This window comes from Phoca vitulina, unplaced genomic scaffold, assembly GCF_004348235.1.
Source record: "Phoca vitulina isolate PV1807 unplaced genomic scaffold, GSC_HSeal_1.0 scaffold21, whole genome shotgun sequence".
NCBI lineage: Eukaryota > Metazoa > Chordata > Mammalia > Carnivora > Phocidae > Phoca > Phoca vitulina.
The window spans coordinates 26,387,143-26,411,439 of NW_022589724.1; the positions used below are offsets into that span (position 1 = coordinate 26,387,143).

The following is a 24,297-nucleotide window of genomic DNA, read 5'->3' on the forward strand; positions in this document are numbered from 1 at the left end:
CTCATAAGAGATCATGTGTGTATTCCACAGATGTCATCAAAAGCACTTTTGGAACAATCTCAGGGAATGATTGCCTTCCGTATCAGTTGTCAAGGTGCCAAGAGAATTACTGTCCTTTTTTTTTTTTTTTTTTTTTTTTAGCCACGCCTCAACATGTTTTGCTTGTCCATCCATCCATCCATCCATCCGTGCAGTAATTCTTGCAGCATATGTTTCTTGAGACTTGGTGCCAGACACTGCGGGGCCCTGGGGTGACAGCCGCAGACTCACAGGCATACCCCTCCTTAGGCTTACATTCTAGTCAATTGCAATGAAAAACCTCAGTGATGAGGCAAGACCTTATGGCTGCATTTTAGACAAAGATCTCGTAATCGGGGCGAGTAAAAAAGACTTGAGGCTGCTTTGAGGTGGTGATGGTGCCTGGCTCATTTTGAAACATTCAATCTTTTGCCGATAGTTGATTACTTTTAAAATTAGAAATAAAAAATAAAAGTAATTACTCTGAAGTCCTACTTCACGGGTGTGACTCCCTGATTTACCAGTTTTTCCTAAGAGACAAAGGGAGTATGGGGTATTCTAGGGAATAAACGATACAAATAAAAGTGTTCTGACCAGTATGTATGTATGTGTGTGTGTGTGTGTGTGTGTGTACATATATGTGTGTGTATATATACACACATATATATATATGCATATACTTATATAAGAAAGATTGGAATTAAAATGCTGTCTTCCATTTTTCGCTACGTGTACCTCACTAATAATCAGACATAAATGAAAAACAACTATGTTTTAAAAACAAACACAAGCTCTCATTTTTGTTGAATGGAATATAGTTAAAAAGCTCACCGATATCTCATGTTGACAAGCATATGAGAAATCAGCAAACCTTTTTAGACCATTTTGAGAGGATGGTGAAGCCATTTAATAGCTGTGGAGCATTTATCTAAACATTGATGCTATAGTTTGGGTTTTTAAAAATTTTTTTCCAGATATTTAAATTTTTAATCTCTTCACCCCATGTGGGGCTTGAGCTCACAACCCCGAGATCAAGATTCGCACGCTCATTGACTGAACCAGGCAGGCACCCCAGGGATGCTATAGTTTTATATCTAGGAATTGATTCTGTAGTTTTATACTTAGAAATTTATCCTTAAAAAGTCACAGAAGAGTACAGGGATGATGTATCAAGATGTTTGTAAGAGAGAAAAATTGGAAGCAACCTAAATGTCTATCAGGAGGTATTGGTTAAATGATGATACACCCGTGCAGTATACATCCATACAATCCAAAGATGGATTTATAAGTGATAATGAAGCACAGAGCCACATAGCATGTAGAGTTTGGCCCTATTTGTGCAAAAAAGGGTGTCTGTGGGGCACCTGGCTGGATTAGTTCACAGAGCATGTGACTCTTAATCTTGGAGTTGTGAGTTTGAGCCCCACGTTGGGTGTAGAGCTTACTTTAAAAAAAAAGAAAAGAGGGGCGCCTGGGTGGCTCAGTTGGTTAAGCGACTGCCTTCGGCTCAGGTCATGATCCTGGAGTCCCGGGATCGAGTCCCGCATCGGGCTCCCTGCTTGGCAGGGAGTCTGCTTCTCCCTCTGACCCTCCTCCCTCTCATGCTCTCTGTCTCTCATTCTCTCTCTCTCTCAAATAAATAAATAAAATCTTTAAAAAAAAAAAAAAAAGAAAAAAAGAAAGGACATCTGTATCCATGTGTATATGCATATGTTTGTATATGTATAACATTTTCTGGAAAGATATACAGGAAGTAGTAAGCAGTGATTACCTCTGGGTTGGAGGGGGCTTTATTTTTTATGGTCTGCTTGAATTTCATTATAACAAGCATATTATGTTTTATAATTAAAATTGCTTTTTAGGGGCACCTGGCTGGCTCAGTCGGTGAAGCGTGTGACTCTTGATCTCAGGGCCTTGAGTTTGAGCCCCACGTTAGGGGTGGAGATTACATAAAATAAAAAAATAAAATCTTTAAAAAAAATGCTTTTTAAAAAACCGAAATGACTTGGTAGTTTTGAAGTATACATTGAAGATCTGCCACTATGGAAATTGACCTCCCTGTTGACCGAGGTTGCTAGGAGCTGTGGTCCCCCCTGGAAAGCTCAAATGTCCGCTTTCAGTCCTCTAGCTGCAGAATCCTAGGAATGGAGGAGCCCAGAGAGGTGACTTGTCTCTCAAATAGTAGCTGTATTTCATGCAGCCCTCTTGAGCCAGTGCCTTTCCCCTTCCCAGTGGTGCTCTTTGTTTCTGGAAAGACCTAGCCATTGTGGATAAGGGAGAAAGACCCTACAATGAGGAAATATGGGATGAGCTGGACATGGACCTCAGAAGCTGCTATGTACATGTGGGGATTCTTGTTTGATTTTTTAAAACCCCTTCTGGTATAGATTGATCACCTTTGGGAGAAAGGAGGTCTGGGTTTTTTCTCTACCCTATTATTGAAAGTGATCTAGTTTTTATTATGGGAAGTTGAAAATACAGACAAATAGACCGTCACCTGTAATCTTACTGCTCTAATGTGGCTGCTATTAAGTTTTAAAAGCTTTGTGTGAGAAGTATTGGAAAGTACACACATCAGAAATGTATGGCTTGATTGATGAATCTTTACAAACAGTATACTGTGTAACTGCTTCCCCGCTTAAGAAGCCACATCATCACCAGCTTCCCCAGAAGCCCCCCTCTGGTCCTGGTGCTGTCATTACTACCCCCCAGGGGAACCACCCTCCTGAAACTGCTAACATCTTGGTATATTTACTGTCACACTTTTTCCTGTGCATAGTTTTGGGTTTTAAAATATCATTGTAATCATACTACATATTGTCCTATTATCCTCCTTTTAAATATTGCAAACTTTTTGTCTTACAAAAGCCATGCATGGTCGCTGTTGAAAAATTAGAAAATCCAAACCAACACAAGGAAGAAAGTAAAAAACACCTGTCATCCCACCAGTCTGAGAAGAGCTCTGGAACTTCTCGGTGGAAGTCTGCCTGATCTCTTGTTATGAAGAGACTCCTTGTTTTGATTTTTGTAACAATGGGACCATATTTCACTTTTTTATTTTTTTTTTTTATTTTTTTTATTTTTTTTTTTTTTAAAGATTTTATTTATTTATTTGAGAGAGAGAATGAGATAGAGAGAGAGAGCATGAGGGGGGAGGGTCAGAGGGAGAAGCAGACTCCCTGCTGAGCAGGGAGCCCGATGCGGGACTCGATCCCGGGACTCCAGGATCATGACCTGAGCCGAAGGCAGTCGCTTAACCAACTGAGCCACCCAGGCGCCCTATTTCACTTTTTTATTTTATTTTTGATTATATTCTTTTTTAACATTTTGACTATATTTACATCGCACATTATTTTTTAAGGCAGTATTCCATTGTGTGTATATTTGTACCGTGATATATTTAACTAATACTCTCTTGTCATACGTTTGTCTCTATCCTTGCCTTGATTTTTTTTTCTTGCCTTGATTTTATTTTTTTATTTTATTTTTTATTCTTTTAAAGATTTTTATTTGTCAGAGAGAGAGAGAGCACAAGCAGGGGGAGCAGCAGAGGGAGAGGGAGAAGCAGGCTCCTCACTGAGCAAGGAGCCTGATGTGGGACTCGATCCCAGGACCCTGGGATCATGACCCGAGCCGAAGGCAGACGCTTAACGACTGAGCCACCCAGGCGTCCCATCTTGCCTTGATTTTAAATATTGATTCACATTCATAAATATTCTTGATAAGTCCCTAGAAATAGAATTGCCAGGACAAAGGGCACATGCAGTTTTAACATTGTACCCTGTAAGTCCTACTTGTTTGGCACAAGAGTTACTCTCTTACTGAATACTCCTTTTATTCTTCTTCCCCTGGAAACTGGCACAGGTTGGCCATGTCAGCTAAAGAGGAGCACAGAACTGTACAAAAAATGAGAAATAACAATTACTTAATGCAACAGAATAAACTTACAGACTGAGAGAGTCAAGTTCAACATATCAGAAACCCATGGAGACCCTGGCTCCCAGATTATGGTATCTTTCTATCTGGAGTCTTACAAGCAAAGCGTTATACAGCTTTACATAAACTTTTCAGAGCGGCACATGCCTTTTTTTTCCTAAGATTTTTATTTATTTATTTGACAGAGAGAGATACAGTGAGAGAAAGGAACACAAGCAGAGGGAGTGGGAGAGGGAGAAGCAGGCTTCCCGCGGAGCAGGGAGCCCGATGCGGGGCTCGATCCCAGGACCCTCAGATCATGACCCGAGCCGAAGGCAGACGCTTAATGACTGAGCCACCCAGGCGCCCTGGGGCACATGCATTTGATTTAAAAAATATGTATTTATGCTGATGCATTTAAATAAATATTTTCCAGACATCATACCCTTTCGACCCCTAAATTATTCAGTATGCATTTCTAATAATATTTTTCTACGTAACCAAAATAACAGTGATTAGTCCTAAAAACTTTATTTCTTATTATCATATATCTGGTGCATACTCAGATTTACCCACTTGTCCCTAAAATACCTTTCATAGCAGATTTGTGTTACTCGCAACTATCCACTGTCACACATTCATACTCACTTAAAAGACTTTTGACTTATTTCCCTTTTACCCTAGGTATATGAAAACATCTCTTGCCCCCAAATTTTGCCAACGTGGGGTATTATTACTATTTTAGCCAGTCTGTTCTATCCTTTATTTTAAACTTGACATTGTAACACAGGTTTATTTCTTGGTAGAGAATCTTCAGAAACCTCATGTAAACGTGGGTAGGTAACGTTCCATCGAGAAGGCCCGGTGCACTGTCCGTCCTGGGGTCTCTGGGGCTGGCCCTCAGCGGTTTAGCTCTTCCCGCCTCCAGTGGACAAGCAGGTGCGCTGGAACCGATGCTTGCGGCCTTGCCTTATGAGTTCACGTGTCTCTCCTTCCTCTGCATCAGAATCCACCTCATTGTCTGGAGATCACGCCACCATCTTCAGAAAAGCTGGTCTCGGTGATGCGGTTAAGTGACCTCTCTACAGAAGATGACGACTCGGGTCACTGTAAAATGAACCGTTATGATAAGAAGATTGACAGTCTAATGAACGCGGTTGGTTGTCTCAAGTCTGAGGTGAGGGAGGTGGGGGCTGGAGTAGCTAGGGCCCTGAGGATGTGACAGACCGCCCAGGTCGGTTCCTGGTGGCCTGCTTCCTTGGGGCTGTCCACCTGTGGGCCTCCCGCCCTTCTCAGCACGCTGCCCAGGGCTTCAGATGCCTCTGAGGAGGTAGCCCCGGGGCACCGAGCACTTAGCCCAGGGCCTGGCTCTGACCCCACCTGGTGCTCTGTATGGACGCCCTGGTTTGACTTGTCACAGCAGTAGATGAAGCCAGTGGGGGTATCGCCCCCATTTTGGAGATGACGTGACTGTGACACTGGGACCTCTGTTCCCCATTTTTACACAGCAGTTTGGAAAGAGAACAAAGCCCCAAAGAGGTGAAGGAGGTTTGTCGTCAGTTGGTAGGCTCTGTCTTTGGGCAAGATCAAGACCCAGGTCTTGACAGCTGACATGACCTGTGTCTTTAATCCCTTGCCCTGCATTCCGGGCTCATGGGCCCACCTGGAGAACCTGGGGCTGGCTGCCTGGCAACAGCCCTTTCTCCAAAGCCCGCGGAGCATGGGCCTTTTTGTGACATCTCCCCTGTGGTGTGCCAGCGAACCACGGTTTGTATCCTGGCTCTGTCCCCAACCAGCAAGTCGGTCACTTGGGCTCTCTCTGTACTCGGAACTCAGTAACAAGGAAATGAGATGAACAGTGTCTGTCCCTCATCTCTGTGCTGATTAACTGAGATTGTGCCCAGCAGGACCTAAGTACCTATGTGTCTGTCACTCGGAGGTGCCCTTAATTGGCCCAAAGCAACGGGCCTAGCAATGTGGCAGAGAAGGAGCCCCCCCTCAGCGGCCCCTGCCCGCATGCTCCCGCACAGGTCAAGATGCAGAAGGGTGAGCGCCAGATGGCCAAGAGGTTCCTGGAGGAGCGCAAGGAAGAGCTGGAGGAGGTGGCCCACGAGCTGGCCGAGACCGAGCATGAGAACACGGTGCTGAGACACAACATCGAGCGCATCAAGGAGGAGAAGGACTTCACCGTGTAAGGCGGCCCCGCCCCACAGTGTGCTCCTCCCGCCCGGCCGCCGCAGGCCCTGGGAACGGCAAGCGTCGGACGCAGGCCCCGGGCGCCGTCCCCGGGTCACAGTGCACGCAGGCTTACGGCTGGTCACCAGCCACAGGCTAGTTACTGGTTCACGCTGTGAGGGAGGACAAGGACCCCACGGGGTGCAGTGGGGGCAGGGAAGCTTTTCTGGAACAAGCGCCGTTTAAGGAGAGCCCTGCAGGGTGGTTAGAAGATAGGCAGTAGGTGCTGGGGAAGAAGGCGTGTGGGATCACGAGTGAAAGCCCCAAGGGAGGAGTTTGCGACTGGGAATTGGAAAGTGGGCCATAGTGAGGAGACGGGTGGGCAGAGGGCAGGGGTGCCATGGAGGTTGGCAGGGGCCATTCTTAGCAGTCGCTTTGAGGAGTTTGCATTGAGGGGCCACGGAAGGGTTTTCAAAGCGGGGAGTGGTGGGGCCAGACGTGGCTCCAGGGTGAAGAATGCATGGGACGGCTCAAAAGCGGGTCTGAAGGTGGTGGTTACGAGACTGGCGAAGGCTGGGGACAGAGGTGATGCTAAGTGGCTGAGAGGCAAGCAGGGCCACGGATGGCATAATGTCAGCTGAGATGAAGGCCCTGCTCTGGTGCCCAGGTGGCCTTCTAGGAGCCCTCCCTCCCCCTCCCCCACTGTTCCCTGACCAGGGGATGAGCCTCGCAGGGCATTGTGAGGCGAGCCTCAGAGCTCTGAGCGGGCCGGGGCCTGGGAGGGCTCACAGAGCACTATTCTCTCTGGCCCCAGGCTTCAGAAGAAACACCTCCAGCAGGAGAAGGAGTGCCTCATGTCCAAGCTGGTAGAAGCTGAAATGGATGGGGCTGCTGCTGCCAAGCAAGTCATGGCCTTGAAGGATACTATCGGGAAGCTGAAGACGGTAGGTGGCAGGCAGAACCACCCAGCCCTGGGACTGGGCCCAGAGGCAGGCAAGTTGCAAGCTAGGGAGGGGTCTTTACGCAGTCATCAGGCTGACTTTATGACATCTCCAGGCCAGGGGAGGGCACACTTAACTCCTCAGCCCCCACCCCCACTCTCACTTCCAGGGCCTGATCCTCGAGGATGACCTCTGGTGGCCAGGGTCTCTGAGGAGACTTCATCATGGGTCTCCTGGGATCACAGTGAGTCAAGGCCTAAGTCTGATTCCTGCAAGTGTCAGCCACAGTTTGATTCCTGCGAGTTATCAGCCACCAGGTGTCGTCCTCTTCCTCTTCCTCCAGGAAGCCTGCCCTAACTGCACTTGCCTACCCTGAGCTCCCCAGCCCTTCTCCCCACTTGTTGCTCTCAGCTGACTCAGCTCCTGCCCCCATCCTTCCAGGTTCATCTCCTCTGGGAAGCCTGCCTTTGACCCCTGTGGTCCTGTACACGCCAAGGGCTTCTTACTGGGCCTCCTGGCACCAGCACCTCTTAAGAGGGGCCTGCCTCTGCCGCCTCCTCCCTTCTCCCCGTGTACCTTGTAAGACTGCCTGCTGTCTTCCAGGAGAAACAAATGACCTGCACGGACATCAACACCCTAACGAGGCAGAAGGAACTTCTCCTGCAGAAGCTGAGCACATTTGAAGAGACCAACCGCACCCTCCGAGACCTGCTGAGGGAACAGCACTGCAAAGAGGTGAGCTCCTGGCCTCTGCAGGCCCGTCTGCTCTGAGCCTCAGTTCCTCGTCTGTGACAAAAAGGTACTCTCCGTGCCCGACCTCAGAGGGCCGTAGAAAGATGTGACCAGTCTTCCCGTGAGGTGCTGGTCACCCGGCAGAGGGTGCTGCCTTCATTGTTGAAGCTGGGGCTGGTGGCGCGGGAAGGAGCTGAGGCGTCAGGGGGAGGCCCGGCCCTTGGTTAAACAGAGGATGGCTCGGGGCTGGCAGACGCCAACTGTAGGGTAGCGCTTTGTTTTCTTAAAAGATGGGTTCCTAATGATATTCTGTATTAGCAAATGATTCTGGAAAGACCAACGGTATAAATAGCTGTCTCCCTGTCGGGCTCAAACCAGAGACCATAGTATGGTGTTTTGTTTTTTGTTTTTTTAGCATTGTCAACTTCTTGTTTGTTTTTTTAAAAAATTAGTATTTAATATTTTTATTTAATTGCTTCTCGGCTTTTTGGCTAAATTCAAGTGTAGTATCTGTTCTTGTCAGTTTAATATTTTTATTCACTTAATGTTTTTTAAAAGAATTTATTTATTTATTTATTTGAGAGAGAGAGAGAGAGGGAGAGCACAGAGGGAGAGGGAGAAGCAGACTCCCTACTGAGCAGGGAGCCCAACACAGGGCTCGATCCCAGGACCCTGAGATCATGACCTGAGCTGAAGGCAGACGCTTAACTGACTGAGCCACCCAGGCGCCCCTATTTAATTTTTTTTTAAGTGGGCTCCACACCTGACGTGGGGCTCAAACTCAAAACGATCAAGAGTCACACGCTCTACCAATGGAGCCAGCCAAGCGCCCCCAGAAATTAGTATTTAAATAAGTACTATAAAACCGTGTGCGCCCCAGCCAGCTTTTCAAACAAAATCTTATCCAGGTAGTTAAATCCCTCTTGTGTCTCCTATGGTGATAAGCTTATCAGAGGGATCTTTTATCTTCAGTCTGATCATCTTTATCACTTACGTATACATGACATAATACAAATTTTACGTAAATGGTATGGTTCCATGCGTATTATTCTGAGTTTTCTTTTTTCACTCAATATATTTTTTTCAAAGATTTATTTATTTGAGAGAGGGAGAGAGAGGGAGAGAGCAAGCAGGGGGAGGGACAGAAGGAGAGGGAGAGAGAATCCCAAGCAGACTCCCCGTTGAGCAGGGCCCTATGCGGAGCTCGATCTCAGGACCCTGAGATCATGACCTGAGCCAAAACCAAGAATCAGACGCTTAACTGACAGAGTCACCCAGGCGCCCCCACTCAATATTTTTGAGATTCATCCACTTTTATCCCTGAGGCCTAAGGTAGTTAATTTTCACCGCTATGTTCCATTTTAATGACTACCACAATGACTACCTTTCTTCTGTTGAAGGAAACATATTTTCAGTTTGCTTTTACAAGCTGTGTTATTTTGGGTCTTCATGTACACTATCCTGGTATACTCAAGAGTTTCTAGAATATATTTCTATCAGTTTTATTAGTTACAGCTAAATTACTCTCTTAAAATCATTAATACCTGTTTAATGTCTGGCTCAGTGTTCTTGGGTGGGCAATTTTTAACCTCTCTCGGTCTCAGTTTTCCCACCTGTAAAATGGGAATAGCATCTTCCACATGGCGTCATGTGAGGACATGGATGAGGGAGTGTCATACTGCTTAGCACCCAGTAGGTGTTTGGTGTGTGGTAGGTGGTAGGTGCTGCTGCTGTTTGTCCTGGGACCGTGGCCCCCCAAAACCTCTTCTACGCACTTTTTTCCGTTTTGACCCCTTAGCTTCTACTGTCCTGGAATCCTAGAATCTCCCATTGGAGATGAAGGGTCAGCCAATTTGGACTCCCACCCACAGCAGGTGCTCCATGTTTAGTCCAGGTTCTCATTTCCTCCTGCCCATGTGGCACTTGGGACGGGACCCCTCACCTCGGTGCTTGCTAGGGACACTCAGTGGAGTCAGTTGGCTTAGGGCCCAGCTCTGCCATTTCCAGCTCTGTGATCTTGTGCAGCTCACCTCACTTCTCCCAGCCTCGATCTCCTCTTAAAAATGGGGGTGGTGGTAGTACATGGCTCCTTAGAATGGGGGATTTGGTGAGACTGTGTTAATTTGTGTAGTGTCCCCTTGGAAGCTCAGAAGACATGGCATAAAGGGCAGTGGGAGCCCCATCAGGCCTAAGCTTTCATCCTGTGTTTGCCTCCCTGTTGCTGGAGAAACCACACTGCTGGCTTCTCACTGCTCCCTGTCTTGTCCTGGCTTGTGAAGGGAACCTGTGAGCCTGAGAGGGAAAGGGAGGGCGAGCCCCCCTCTAGGGAAGAATACAGAAGGTTCACAGACACAGCCTGTTGGGAAGATGGGCAAGGGGAGCAGCAGTTGGGGGAAGAGGGAACTCAATGGCTGATAAACATATGAGTAGTTAGAAAAATGCAAGCTAAAACAGCAGGCGTCTTGCTGGCAAAGACTGGCCTGCCGCCCAGGGCCCTCCTGTCCTGCCTGTGGCCATGCACATCCATGCAGGCATTTTGTAGGTCATTTCAGCTCACAAACCTGGCCCGGTCATTCCTCCTCTTGGTATCAACCCTATAAACACACTTGTTCGGGCCCAGCCCAGCACCGTACATTGCCACAATGTTCGCAGTTGTGCAACCTGATGATGAACAGCCCCATTGCCCAGAGGCTATGCATGCGGAGAGGTTAAAAATGTAGTGTCATGCTGGAGAAAAGGCAGATTAGTGGTTGCTGGGGGTTGGGGGAGGGGGACAAAGAGATTACTTCAACAGGTACGGGCTTTCCTGTGGGATGATGAAAATGTTCTGGAATTAGCGAGTAGTGATGGTTGCAGAACATGGTGAACGTACTATATGCCACTGAATTTTACACTTAAAAATGGTAAAAATGGCAAGGTTTATGTTTTGTTTTTTAAGATTTTATTTATTTGAGAGAGAGAACGTGCAAGCACAAGTTGTGGGGGGGGAAGGGCAGAGGGAGAGGCAGACTCCCTGCTGAGCAGGGAGCCCAATGTGGGGCTCAATCCCAGGAACCTGAGCTGAAGGCAGAAGCTTAACGACTGAGCCACCCAGGCGCCCCTGGCAAGGTTTATGTTATGAATGTTTAACCACAATTAAATTAATAATGCAATATGCCAAAAACCATTGAGTTGTGCATTTTAAATGGGTGATTTGTGATGGTATCTGAATTTTCATCTCAATAAAGGTTTTTTTTTTTTTTTAAGATTTTATTTATTTTTTTGTCAGAGAGAGAGAGAGAGAACAAGCAGGGGGAGCAGCCGGCAGAGGGAAAAGCAGGCTCCCTGCAAGGAGCCCGATGTAGGGCTCGATCCCAGAACCCCGGGACCATGACCCGAGCCGAAGGCAGCCGCTTAACGACTGAGCCACCCAGGCGTCCCTGTTTGTTTGTTTTTAAAGATTTTATTTATTTATTTATTTATTTATTTATTTATTTATTTATTTATTTGACAGACACACAGTGAGAGAGGGAACACAAGCAGGGGGAGAGGCGGAGAGGGAGAAGCAGGCTTCCTGCTGAGCAGGGAGCTCGATGCCGGGCTTGATCCTAGGACCCTGGGATCATGACCTGAGCCGAAGGCAGACGCTTAGTGACTGAGCCACCCAGGCGCCCCGGTTTGTTTGTTTGTTTTTGTTTTTTAAAGATTTTATTCATTCATTCACTTACTTGTTTTTTAAGATTTTATTTATTTATTTGACAAGAGATAGCGAGAGCAGGAACACAAGCAGGGGGAGTGGGAGTGGGAGAGGGAGAAGCAGGCTTCCTGCCGAGCAGGGAGCCCAATGCGGGGCTCGATCCCAGGACCCTGGGACCATGACCCAAGCTGAAGGCAGACGCTTAATGACTGAGCCACCCAGGCGCCCCGAGGTTTTTTAAAATTTTTAAGTAATCTCAAGAGTCATTCACTCCACCCCCTGAGCCAGCCAGGTGCTTCTCAATTAAGCTGTTTTTAAAAAATAAAGTAATCCGGGGGTGCCTGGGTGGCTCAGTTGGTTAAGCATCTGCCTTTGGCTCAGGTCAGGGTCCCGGGGTCCTGGGATCGAGCCCCGCATCGGGCTCCCTGCTCAGCGGAGAGCCTGCTTCTCCGTCTCCCTCTCCCTGCTGCTCTACCTACTTGTGCTCTCTAGCTCTCTGTCAAATAAATAAATAAAATCTTTAAAAAAAAAAAAAAAAAGCTTAAGAAAAAAAATCAAGTAGTCGGGGCGCCTGCGTGGCTTAGTCAATTGAACATCTGCCTTTAGCATGGTCCTGACCAAGCCCTGCGTCAGGCTCCCCACTCGGCGGGGAGTCTGCTTCTCCCTCTGCCCTTCACCCTGCTTGTGCTTGCTCTTTCTCACAAATAAATAAATAAAATCTTAAAAAAAATATTTAAAAATCAAGTAGTAGTAGCACAAAAATATAATATGTTAACCGTTTTGGTAAAACCACCCATAGATCCTTCCCCCCCCCCAGGCCCCAAAAGATACTGTTTCTCTAGGTGTAGCTATATATAAATGCATAGAGAAAGGGTGGGCAGGACATTCATCAAACTAAACAGTGGAATGGGGTTTGGAGGTGGATGAGGGGACTTTAGCATTACTGGTTCACTGAATATTTTATAATGAGATTGCAATTTATTTATGACTCTTATAATTGGAAATACAAATTTTGGAAAAAGGAGAGAATCCAGAAGGGATGTAGACATCTGGGTTCATTGCTTAACCACTTGGCTCTCGCTGTGCCTTCCCTTGAAGGATTCGGAAAAGCTGATGGAGCAACAAGGAGCACTACTCAAACGGCTGGCGGAGGCGGACTCCGAGAAAGCGGTAACACAGCGCCCCCTGCCGGCTCTAGTGGTTTACAGGCGACAGTACACAGAGCGGCTGGCCCAGTGCCGCCGCGCCGGCGCCTCGCTCTGACGTTTGTTTGGGTCTTAATATCATGATCTATAAGATGGGCCGATGTCCCTATCCTGCCTGCTCCACTGGGTTTGTCTAGTTGATCACTTGGGAGCTTGAACACAACATGAGGGATATTGCCACTGCTGCTGGGTTTATTAACTATCAGAGTCTGTTACTTGAATTGCCTTATTTGTATTATGGATTAAAAGCCATCAAAAGGTTCAGACTTTTTACTCAGCAATTCCAGTTCTAGGAGTCTCTCCCAAGGCAGCACACTCCAAAGTCTGGTTCATGGAACCCTAAGTTCCTCACGATGTTAATGGGTGCCAGAAACAAAAGAAGGGAGTGATGCGCTGCCAGATAAATTGGGAAATGACTGGCTGGCCTGTACAAAAAGTTCACTGGGTTAACTCCAAAACCTTTTGGAGCACTTGAGGTATTAATGCCCACGTGAGTCTCCAAGAGAGAAGGACGATGGAGGCCATGTTTCCCAAGGTGTGGCCCTTGGCTCTTAGTGCCTCTCCGAATACCACAGTGGGAGATTTGGCAATGAAGGGGATAATGCCTAAATGTGTATCCCCAGCTTGAAAGGCTAGGAATCAAATCATGATACACCAGTAAATTGAAACTTTAAGCTGCTGTTTCAAAAGAAGTAGAAGATATAATCACATTACGGTAAATGTTGTGGGATTGTACGTATGGAACAACATACGCATAAGACTTTTTAATGTGTTTTAACAGTGGTTCTTTTGGCTGGGGGACTATGGGGATTCTTTTTTTTTATTATGGGGATTCTTTAGCATTTTTTTGTTTTTCATTGTTTTCCACAGCTAACATTATTTTATTTATTTTTAACATTTATTTACTGGAGAGAGCGAGAGCGCATGCGTGAGTTGGAGGAGGGGCAGAGGGAGAGAATCTTGAAGCCGACACCCCGCTGAGTGCGGAGCCTGCTGAGGGGCTCAGTTTCACAACCGTGAGGTCATGACCTGAGCTGAAAGCAAGAGTCAGGCACTTAACTGAGTCACCCAGGCACCCCTATTTATTTATTTTTTAATTATTATTATTTTTTAAGTAGTCTCCATGGCATGGAGCCCAACACGGGGCTTGAACTCACGACCCTGAGATTAAGACCTGAGCTGAAATCAGGAGTCGGACACTTAACCGACTGAGCCACCCAGGCGCCCCTCACATTATTTTAAATTGCAAGATCAATACCTCTCTGTCATCTTAAATATTTAATACAGATGTTGGGTGCTTCCTGTCAGGATCTCTGTGACATGGGCTGGTGTATTCTGGACCTTGGGCCCTGGTGGCCAGGCACTCACAGGAGTGGCTGTCCCCCCCCCGGGCCCGGCTTCTTTGCCCTTTCCCGGGAGTTCATGACCGTGTGTGTTCTCTCTAGCGCCTGCTGTTACTCCTGCAAGACAAAGACAAGGAGGTAGAAGAGCTACTCCAGGAAATACAATGTGAGAAGGTACCATCCCTGACAGTTCCTCCTTACGAGCTAGTAGAGCTTCATGTGTAGAGTGTGCACTGGAACTGGAAACATGCGTTCACATGCTGGCTCTGTCGCTTTGTCCATCTCTCCAAAGGCTCAAGCAAAGACAGCGTCCGAGCTTTCTAAATCCATGGAGTCCATGCGTGGGCATTTGCAGGCGCAGCTCCGGTGCAAAGAGGCAGAGAACAGTCGCCTGTGCATGCAGATCAAGGTACCTGCCTGCGCTGCAGGTGGGGAAGGAGGGGCCGGGGCATGGCAGTCCCAGGGCGGTGAGCCACACTCAGGAAGGCTTTGCCCCGATGGTTTATGGGGTGCTTGCTGCCAATGCCCTCCTGCTTCAGAGAGACTCTGGGACAGTGGCAAGAGCAGTGGACCCTGGAGGCCCTGGGTGCCCTTCCCTGCAGTGACCGGGTTTGGTGCCTTGACCCAGAGCCAATCACTTAATCCCTTAGGCCCTCGGGTCTTGTAACTCCCCCCTGGGGAGGGAGTGGTCTCAAATGCTGCTTGCTCGGGCGAGCCAGGGACCCTCTGAGGTCACGGCTCTGCTGAGTGACTGAGAGATACTTCGGACCACAGTACTGGGAGTTGAAGGAAGAATTCGAGAAGAGAGTTCTGTCCTAACATTCAGACCCAGTGGGTTCAGCGATCTGGAGAAGTGCCATGGGGCGCTGGGAATGGCCCCTGTCCCTGGCCTGCATTTGGAGAGCTCTGAGCCCCCACACAGTTGGTGACCCATTTTCTTTCTCCCTCTTCCTCACCCCTTCTTTCTGCTGGTCCCCTTTCCCCTCTCTCCTCTTCACTCTTGTCTCTCTCCACCCCCCCCACCTGCTTTTGGCCCTCCCCTCCCAGAACCTGGAGCGCAGTGGGAACCAGCACAAGGCAGAAGTGGAGGCCATCATGGAGCAGTTGAAGGAATTAAAGCAAAAGGGAGACCGAGACAAAGAAACCTTAAAGAAGGCCATCCGAGCCCAGAAGGAACGAGCTGAGAAGAGTGAGGAGTATGCTGAGCAGCTGCACGTGCAACTTGCTGACAAGGTGGGGGGGCCTTCCCTGAGGGCGGCCGGGGGTGAGGCTGGCAGGGCTGGCTAGGCTGTGATCAGAGGGATGCTGATGGTGGAAAGGGTGACTGTGCTGGGGGGAGGGGAGGCACGTACAGGAATGGTGGTTAAGGAAGGACGTGCAAGTAAAGCGCATGTGTGATTGCTGGAAATCTAGAAGCTACAGCTGGGTTCGGTCACCCTTGGTGCTGTCTGGAAAGGGACTGTGGGGGTGAGGAACCATCCAGGGTGAGCCCAGCACCCAGCTCCCTCGGCCTCAGCGCTGTCACCGGGTTGACGGGCCCTGTTGTCCCATGTTCCCAGGATCTTTATGTTGCTGAAGCTTTATCCACTCTGGAATCATGGAGGAGCCGCTACAATCAAGTTGTGAAAGACAAGGGAGACCTCGAGCTGGAAATTATCGTCCTGAACGAGTACGTGTGTTAGGAGAGGGCGTGTGGGCTGAGGGAGGGAAGCGGGTGCACAGGTGGAAGGGGCCTGGCAACGTGAGGTGGGGCCCAGCGCCCTCATGGCTGCTGTGTGGTCTTGCCCGTCAGGGGCTGCACTGTGGAGGGGCCCGGCTTCTCTGCTCACAGAGGGCTGGGAGCTGCTGGAAATGGCCCTCTCTTCTCTCTCTTGTCTGCCCGGTGATAGCAGCTGTTTTGCCCAGCATTCGGTAGGTCAGAGTAGGGGGCAAAAGTGGTCTCAAGTGGTAGGGGACTGAACTCACACCTTTCTCGCCACTGGGGACCAGTGACCATTCAGACATCTCAGTGTCACCTATAATCATGTATTCATTCATCTGAAAAATATTTATTGAGCATCTGCTCTATCCCAGGCTGTGTGCTGGCCTTTAGGGTCACCACAGAGACAAGACGGATGCATTCCCTGCCCTCATGGAGTGAACCCTGTGCTCTAGTAGAAAACACCAGGCTACAGAGACCCGGACTCCCAGGGTTCTGGACCGGTCACAGGGTTGCTAGCTGAGGAAGTGTCTTTTGCTGGATTCAACTCAATTTAGCAAACGTTCGGAGAACCTGCTATGTGTCGGGCCCTCTGCCAGGTGCTACCTTCCCAGGGTTCTCTGGTAGGAGAAAACAGATAATGAGGGTAGAAGGGTACATGGTACAGAGGAGAGGGATTGGGGAAGAGAGGCTCTGAGGAGGGAAGTCTCAACTGGGTTTCTAAGGGTGAGGAGGAATTTGCCGGCTAAACCAACATGATGTGTTTGCTTGGGCCTACTCTGTGCTTAGCACGTATTTGCTGAATGAACCGTAACTGATCATTCCTGAGAGCACACACTATGTCAAGGTTCTGTTTCGGGCCTGTGGTCAAGATAAGCATCTGCGAGCCCGGATGCTGCTGTGAGGCCGCGGTCTCTGTTGCTGGACTACAGCCTGCTGAGTGACGGGGGGAGGGGAAGGGGGTCAGGGCAGGGGAGCACATGATTTCTTTCCCTTTGTGCTGTATGCATTCACACGCGTGAACAAGGGAGAGGGATGTCTGGGGGTGTCCCTGACCACCCAGCCTGGGAGTTCTGTCCTAACTTGAAGACCTGCTGGGCTAAGAGATCCAAGGGGGATCATGGAGAGTTGGGAAGGGACCCCATCTCTGGTTCTTGTCTTCAGGGCGTGTCTTGGCTTCATGGGAGGATCAGAACACAGAAGGCTTCTGGAAGGGGGGGTATGGGAGACAAATCCAAAGGCTGATAGAAGAGAAGGGGGTATGTGGGAACGCGCCAGGGCAGAGCGGGGCAGTGGAGTGGAGTGGGGAATGGGGAGCAGACAGGACACCAAGAGGTGGCCCTGGGGAGGAACACTTGGCCCCACTCCACACAAAGACCTGGCTTCTCAGAACCCATGTAAGGTGTCTCTTTGTCTGCTTTCTGTCTGCAACATTCTAGCCGGGTGACAGATCTCGTAAACCAACAACAAACGTTGGAGGAGAAGATGCGGGAAGATCGGGACAGCCTGGTGGAGAGATTACACCGGCAGACAGCCGAGTATTCCGCGTTCAAGCTAGAGAACGAGAGGCTGAAGGTCTGTAGTGAGAGTGGGCCCACACTGTGGGCATAGGGCAGCAGGGTCCCTGATGGGGCACTCTGGATGGCCCCCAGAAATGACTCAGGGGTCTTCAGAGGGCCTGGAGGCAGCGACATGATTAGGAGGGCATGTGCTGGAGTCAGAAAGGCCTGGATTCGGGGTGCCTGGGTGGTTCAGCCAGTTAGGAGTCTGCCTTCAGCTCAGGTCATGATCTTGGGGTCCTGGGATCGAGCCCAACATCAGGCTCTCTGCTCAGCAGTGAGTCTGCTTCTCCTTCTCCCTCTCAAGTAAATAAAATCTTAAAAAAAAAAAAAAAAAAGAAAGGCCTGGATCAAGTTCTGACCGCCTTTCACTAGCTGCAGGCCCTAGGCTAGACGGTTTATCCTTTGTCACTGTGGTTTCTTGGAGGAAAGGAGGCTCTGATGAGAACGTGGTAATGTGTGTGAGACACTTAACATGAACACCCAGCCCGTGTGCGTGCAACACACCCAACTAGAGGTGGACACTGACTCCTGGGGGGCTGCTGCTCCCTTGATGTGCATCCATTCTCCCTAACCTCCCAACCTCCCGATAGTGAGTAGTTGTCTCTACTTTATAGAATAAAGAAACAGGCTTAGAGAGGGGTCACATTTGTTGCCAAGATTTTGCCCCGAAGTGTTGGCATTAAGATTTGAAGCCAGTCTCGTTCTGGGAGCCTGAGCACTTGCTCCACACCCTCCCAGCACAGTAGAGGCAGAGGCACTGAGTCAAGGTTCATGTTTCAGAGCCAGGTCAGATCTTTTTAATGATCTGGACAGTCAAGTCTAGGTTTGTGTATTTTTTAAAGATTTTATTTTTAAGGGGCGCCTGGGTGGCTCAGTTGGTTAAGCGTCTGCCTTCAGCTCAGGTCATGATCCTGGAGTCCTGGGATCGAGCCCCACATTGGGCTCCCTGCTCGGCGGGGAGCCTGCTTCTTTCTCTGCCTGCCACTCCCCCTGCTTATGTTCTCTCTCTCTCTCTGTCAAATAAATAAAATCTTCAAAAAAAATTATTTTTAAGTAATTTCTACACCCAACGTGGGACTTGAACTCACAACCCTGAGCTCAAGAGTCACATGCTCTACTGACTGAGTCAGCCAGGCACCCCTAGGTTTATTTTTTTTACTGCTTTAAGTATGACATATGGAAAGGTACACCATTCTAGACTTTTCACAAAGTGAACACGTTTTATCCATCATCCACCCTGATCCAAACCTTACTAGCATCCCAGTGACCTCACCCGCTTACAAACACCTGTGCAAAGGTGACTGTCCTCCTGACTTCAGTCAGCACAGATCAGCTTGCCTGTTTTTGAAGTCCGTGCCTGGCTTTCATTCAGCGTTCTGTCTGTAAACGATCCATGCTGTGTGGCAGGTCTCAAGGTCCGTGCTGTCCGGTCTGCCGCTGTAGGATCACACCCTGCTACATTTATCTCTCCTCTCAATGGACATTTGACTTGTACAGTATCTCCATACATCTTCGGGTGCACCTATTTGGGGTATTTTTATAAGTTAAATACCTTGAGGTAGAATTGCAGGTCATTAGATGGTGAGCATAAATTCAGCTTTGGTAGATGTTGCCATAGAATAAGGCAGTTATACAAAGTTACACTGCCATCAGGGGTTTGGGAGAGGTAACAGTTCCTCCATGTCTCCTGGGGGACCCTTGGTATTGTCAGTCCTTACTGGAGGCATTCTGGCGGGAGGGGCGGCCCCTCATTTGTTGTAGTGAGGTTGCTGGGAAATGAAAGGCGGCCTCCACGTCTAACAGGTGGTTAGGGGATTAGTCACAGTATGGGTGTCTGTGGCACGTAATACAGTGTGGCCATTCAAAATGATGTTTGTAGAAGTATATTGTCTTAGATGATGTTCTCCAGGAAAAGTTTAAAACATTACAAAAATGTGATATAGAAGTGATGGTCTTTGTGAACTGTAGATACATATTTTTCCAGGTTTTTCCCCCCAATACTAATATAGATATTCAAACACATACACATCCATTATTCTTTTTTTTTTTTTTATTAAAAGATTTTATTTATTCATTTGAGACACAGAGATACAGAGAGAGAGAGAGAGAAAGCATGAGCGGGGAGAGAGGCAGAGGGAGCTGAGCCAGGAGCCCGATGTGGGGCTCGATCCCAGGACCCTGGGATCATGACCTGAGCTGAAGGCAGACGCTTAACCATCTGAGCCACCCAGGTGCCCCCACATCCATTATTCTGCAGCTTGCTTTTCTCATTCACCCATATCTCATGGATATCTTTTTAGGTCAGGTTATTGTTTTGCTTTGTTTTGGTTTTGGTTTTTAGCTTTATCTCTTTCAAATGACTGCAAATTGTTTTATTGAGATACCATGATTTCTTTTGTCCCATCTACTAAGGTGAACATTTAAGTTGTAGGAGGACATTTGTTGACTTGAGAAGTAGGTAAGGTAATTGTTACTTGCAAAAGCATGTTGCAAAGCAGTAAATACAATATAATCCTATTCCTGTTGAAAAAAAAAATAAAGTATCTACTCAGCTACAGACAGCCATAAAGCAAGGCATCAGATTGGTTTTCCTTGGTGTTACCTCCATTTTCTTTTTCTTTTTTTCTTTTAAAGATTTTATTTATTTATTTGACAGAGAGAGAGAGAGACAGCAAGAGAGGGAACACAAGCAGGGGCAGTGGGAGAGGGAGAAGCAGGCTTCCCACTGATCAGGAAGCCTGATGCGAGGCTCGATCCCAGGACCCTGGGATCATGTCCTGAGCTGAAGGCAGACGCTTAACAACTGAGCCACCTAGGCGCCCCTTACCTCCATTTTCTTTTTTTTATTACCTCCATTTTCTTTAATGATTATGTATTGCTTTTGTAGTAAGGACAAGAAAGCATAAGAGTTGCTTACTTACATCTACAGTTGACCCTTGACACACGGGTTTGAATGGTGTGAGTCCACTTGTATGTGGATTTTTTTTTTTTATAAATACAGTTTAGTACTGTAAATGTATTTTTTTATGATTTTCCTAACATATTCTTTGCTTTAGCTTACTTTATTGTAAGAGTACAGTATATAATACATATAGCATACAAAATATGTGTTAATCAACTATATATGTTATTGGTAAGGCTTCTGGTCAACAGTAGGTTGTTAGTAGTTAAGTTCTGAGGGATTCAAAAGTTATAGGTGCATTTTCGATTGTGTGGGAGGTTGGTGGCCCTAAGCCCTCCATTCATTGTTCCAGGGTCAACTCTATTCACTTGAGTTGCCCTGGCACCCGTCTGAGGAAAACTGCTAGTGTGGGTTTGAGTAGGTGGGGCTTCCCTTGGCTGGCCCCTCGGAGTGAGAGGTGAGGGTGGGATTGCCGCCTGCTTTGGGAACCTTCTTGTGGGTTACTCACTAGCCGCCCCCTCCAGGCTAGCTTCGCCCCGATGGAGGACAAGCTCAATCAGGCGCACATCGAGGTACAGCAGCTGAAGGCGTCAGTTAAGAACTATGAAGGGATGATTGACAACTATAAGAGTCAGGTAGGCAGCTGCCCGGGACGTTGACCTCTCCCAGGAAGGGTTGGCTGTAAAGGTGTTTTTCACCGAAACTCTGCCCAATCCTCTGCTGGCCCCCAGGTGATGAAGACCAGATTGGAGGCTGATGAAGTGGCTGCCCAGCTGGAACGCTGTGACAAAGAGAACAAGATCCTTAAAGATGAGATGAACAAAGAGATTGAAGCGGTACTGCTCCCCTTCCTTGCTTTCTTCCGCCACCCAATCCCATGTCTGTCCCCCTTGGTTGCCTGTGAGTCTCCCAGATTTGGACCAGAAAGATTGACGAGTTTTCTCATTGCTGGGCTGGTCCACAGTACCGTGCACGTGCGCTCTCTCTCTCTCTCTCTCTGCTGCTTTATTCCTTTTCCTCTTGGTTTTTTCTTTCTTCAGTTTCCTTAAAATAATCTCTGCTCCTTAGAGCATCAAAGTGGATTCAAATGCTCAGATCTGCCAGGTCTTAGAAGTTGCCTATTTCGTTCTGCTCAACCCAAAGATGTGCCTCCCCTTCCCTTCCCCTTTTCCCCAGAGAGCCTTATTCTAGAGATAAAGGGATCATCTTAATATTAACCTAGGAGAAGGGCTGAGTCCAGGCCCAGCCACTAATCTGTTACATAGCCTTAGGCAAGTCCTTGCCCCATCCAGTCCTCAACCTCCTTGTTAACACAGGGATGGACTAAATCCGAGAGCTCTGACCTTCTCCTCTGACCTGTAGCATTAGGATTGCCTTCCTAGGAGCATTGGAGTTAGACTGGAGCTTAATCCTGGCTCTGTCAGTTTCTAGCTGAGCAACCTTAGGGAAATGACTTTGCTCCTATGATCCTTAGAGCCCTTGTATTGGGACAACAGCCCCCACTTTATAGGTCGTTGTATGAATTAATTGAGAGAGCCCTTAGCACGGGGGCTAGGGGCTTGGTGTTTGCTATGTGATTGCCATTGTTGATTAATGACTAAAGGAGTGGCAGGCTCAAGGGCTATTTGGGGTCAAGTGTGTCCCTCAGAGAACAGCTGGAGGGGAGGCCTGTGGGGAGGGCAGGCCACATTCCTGCCTGTGGTTCTCACAGGACCCTTTTCCGGGGACTGAGGGCGGCCCTGCCCTAACTCCAAAGGACTCTGCCTGGCCCCACCAGCAGCCGGGCCCTTCCCAATGGTGGGCTTTTCTCTCCCACTCCAGGCCCGTAGGCAGTTCCAGTCCCAGCTGGCTGACCTGCAGCAGCTGCCCGACATCCTCAAGATCACGGAGGCTAAGCTGGCAGAGTGCCAAGACCAGCTGCAGGGCTATGAGAGGAAGAACATTGACCTCACAGCCATCATATCAGACCTGCGCAGCCGGGTAAGGGACTGGCAGAAAGGGTCCCACGAACTGGCGCGAGCAGGGTCCCGCTTACCAAGATGAGCTGCACACCCCCCCCAAGGGAGGACCACTTCCTTTTTCTTGGCTGCCGCTTTCTGAAAGGAGTGAGCTATCATCAGTGCTGTGAAATAAAAGTCTGGTGTGCCAAATGCCTTGTGTTTGCACAAAGTGATTGTAGTTATAGGAGCCGCCACTGTCCGGTGTTGCCCGCCCCCCGGTGCTCCAAGTCTCCACCGCTCTGCGGCTGCGCTCGGCCCCCGGGGAGACACCCAGCCCTCCGAGTGCTCTCTCCCAACTTTCTCTTGCTTTAGCTGCCTTTCCCTACTCTTAGCTCCATTGCCTGAGGTTCTGACCCCAGAGAGGGCTCCCTTCCTCCCGGAAGCAGTCTGCCTCTGGGTTACTGGAATCGTGCCGACGGTGTAAGAAACTATGTGCCTCTCATCTGCCGTGGGACCGTGGGCGAGGCCCTGCCCTTCTCCTGCCCTGCTACCTTGTAGTAATAAAAGTAGCTGTCGTTTCTTGAGCACAGACTTTGTGCTCCAGTATTGTCTCACGTAATTCTCCCAGGAACGTTAAGATGTAGATACTATTTTCCCCCATTTTCCAGAAGGCAGCCCAAGGCATAGGGGCATAATTTCCTGAGGTCACAGAGCTGATACTTAATGAACAGGGTTTGGAACCCAGCCAGCTCCGTCTGCTTCCCAAGCCCGTGTTCTCAGTCCTCTTAAGTTGCCTGCCCTCTCTTGAACCTGAGCATTCTGAGGGCCTTTCGAGCCTGATATCTGAGGCTTCTGCATACAGCAGCCCTCTGGATCACCTCTCAAACTCGCCAGCCTGAAAGACTTGCTGGGTTTCCTGTTGCCTTGCGTGCACTTGTCCCCATTCAGTGGGAGAATGAAATCAGCGGTGCCAACAATGTAACTGGTAAAGCGCCGTGGCACGTCGTGTGGGCCAGTTAAACCCACCATCTGCTTCCGCCCTCTCATGTCTGCCCCGGATCCCATTGAGTGGCTTCTCCTGATCAAGAAAGCATCACCGTGGTTCATCGGGATCAAACCTGGCTTCTCTTCGTATGGGGAAAGCCTTCACGGGAGTTGGGCCTAACCTGTCCCTCCTCTCCTCTCTCCTCCAGGTTGTGCGTTGAGACTTGGATGCCTGCTGAGGGCAGCGTGCCCCTCTCCTGGGTGTGGATGACAGGTCCTAGGGGGAAGGGAGGGCTGCACTGGGAAGTTCCTTCATAAACAGGTCTGTGTTCCTGTCATTTTAGATCGAACATCAGGGGGACAAGCTGGAGATGGCAAGAGAGAAACATCAGGCTTCCCAGAAGGAAAATAAACAGCTGAGTCTGAAGGTGGATGAACTGGAGAGGTTAGAGGCACTTGGTCTCATCTCTGTCCTCTTCCTAGGACCTGAGACTTTCAGCCACTTAGCTGCTTTGGGCTTAGTGTGCAGAAGTGTTTGAGGGACTCAAGGCCCTGGAAGGTACAGGGCAGACCTCAGAGGAAAAGCTGCTTCCATTGCAGTGGTAAGCATTGTGGGAGAGAGGAAGGCGGTCTCCTGACCGGGGGATGCTCCAGAACAGTGTGGTCACGTTCAGACCTCCCACAGGCTCCACCGACCAAAAAGGCACACTTCACCCAGCAAACCAGCAGGACCAGTATGCGGCTATTGCGGGGGGCATCCCCCCCTTCACAATTTGCTCTTTGTTTCTGACCCTCCTTCCCCAAGACCTTTCTGATCTGGTGGTTCTGTTACATACGGACTGTTGGAGGTAGTCAGTGGAAGAGTACATCTTTTAGAATCAGAAGCCCTGGCCTTGGGTCTCAGCTTGGCCACTTGTATTGTGATCTTGAGCAAGTCCTTGAACCCTTTTGAACCTCTGTTTACTCATCTTGAGAAGGGGATCAAGGGAGGATAAGAATCTAGCTCATGAGGTTATTGTAAGTCTTCCATGAGGCCTTCCTCAAAGGCCTTAACACATTTGTTGCTATTATCCCCCCCTTTTTTTTTTAAGTATACTCCATGCCCAACATGGGGCTTGAACTCACGACCCTGAGATCAAGAGTTGCACGCTCTACCGACTGAGTCAGCCAGGCGCCCCTACTGTTATCCCAATTTTAAATATGAG

General features: G+C 48.7%; 1 protein-coding gene and 1 pseudogene across 7 annotated transcripts in view; both read left to right on the top strand.

Moving 5' to 3' along the window:
* The window catches only part of ODF2 (outer dense fiber of sperm tails 2), a 32,751-nt gene that overhangs the window by 4,814 nt on the left and 3,640 nt on the right, over positions 1-24,297 (top strand). For all 7 annotated transcript variants that reach the window (XM_032418779.1, XM_032418780.1, XM_032418782.1 and 4 more), the window contains 14 exons: positions 4,940-5,110; positions 5,964-6,124; positions 6,923-7,052; positions 7,653-7,784; positions 12,556-12,627; positions 14,108-14,179; positions 14,298-14,414; positions 15,053-15,238; positions 15,565-15,674; positions 17,144-17,279; positions 20,693-20,803; positions 20,900-21,004; positions 21,990-22,148; positions 23,437-23,537. In XM_032418779.1, the coding sequence (XP_032274670.1) occupies positions 4,940-5,110; positions 5,964-6,124; positions 6,923-7,052; positions 7,653-7,784; positions 12,556-12,627; positions 14,108-14,179; positions 14,298-14,414; positions 15,053-15,238; positions 15,565-15,674; positions 17,144-17,279; positions 20,693-20,803; positions 20,900-21,004; positions 21,990-22,148; positions 23,437-23,537 (1,763 nt within the window). The remainder of the gene's footprint in view (positions 1-4,939; positions 5,111-5,963; positions 6,125-6,922; positions 7,053-7,652; positions 7,785-12,555; positions 12,628-14,107; positions 14,180-14,297; positions 14,415-15,052; positions 15,239-15,564; positions 15,675-17,143; positions 17,280-20,692; positions 20,804-20,899; positions 21,005-21,989; positions 22,149-23,436; positions 23,538-24,297) is intronic.
* On the top strand, positions 8,253-8,420 carry LOC116641440 (annotated as a pseudogene).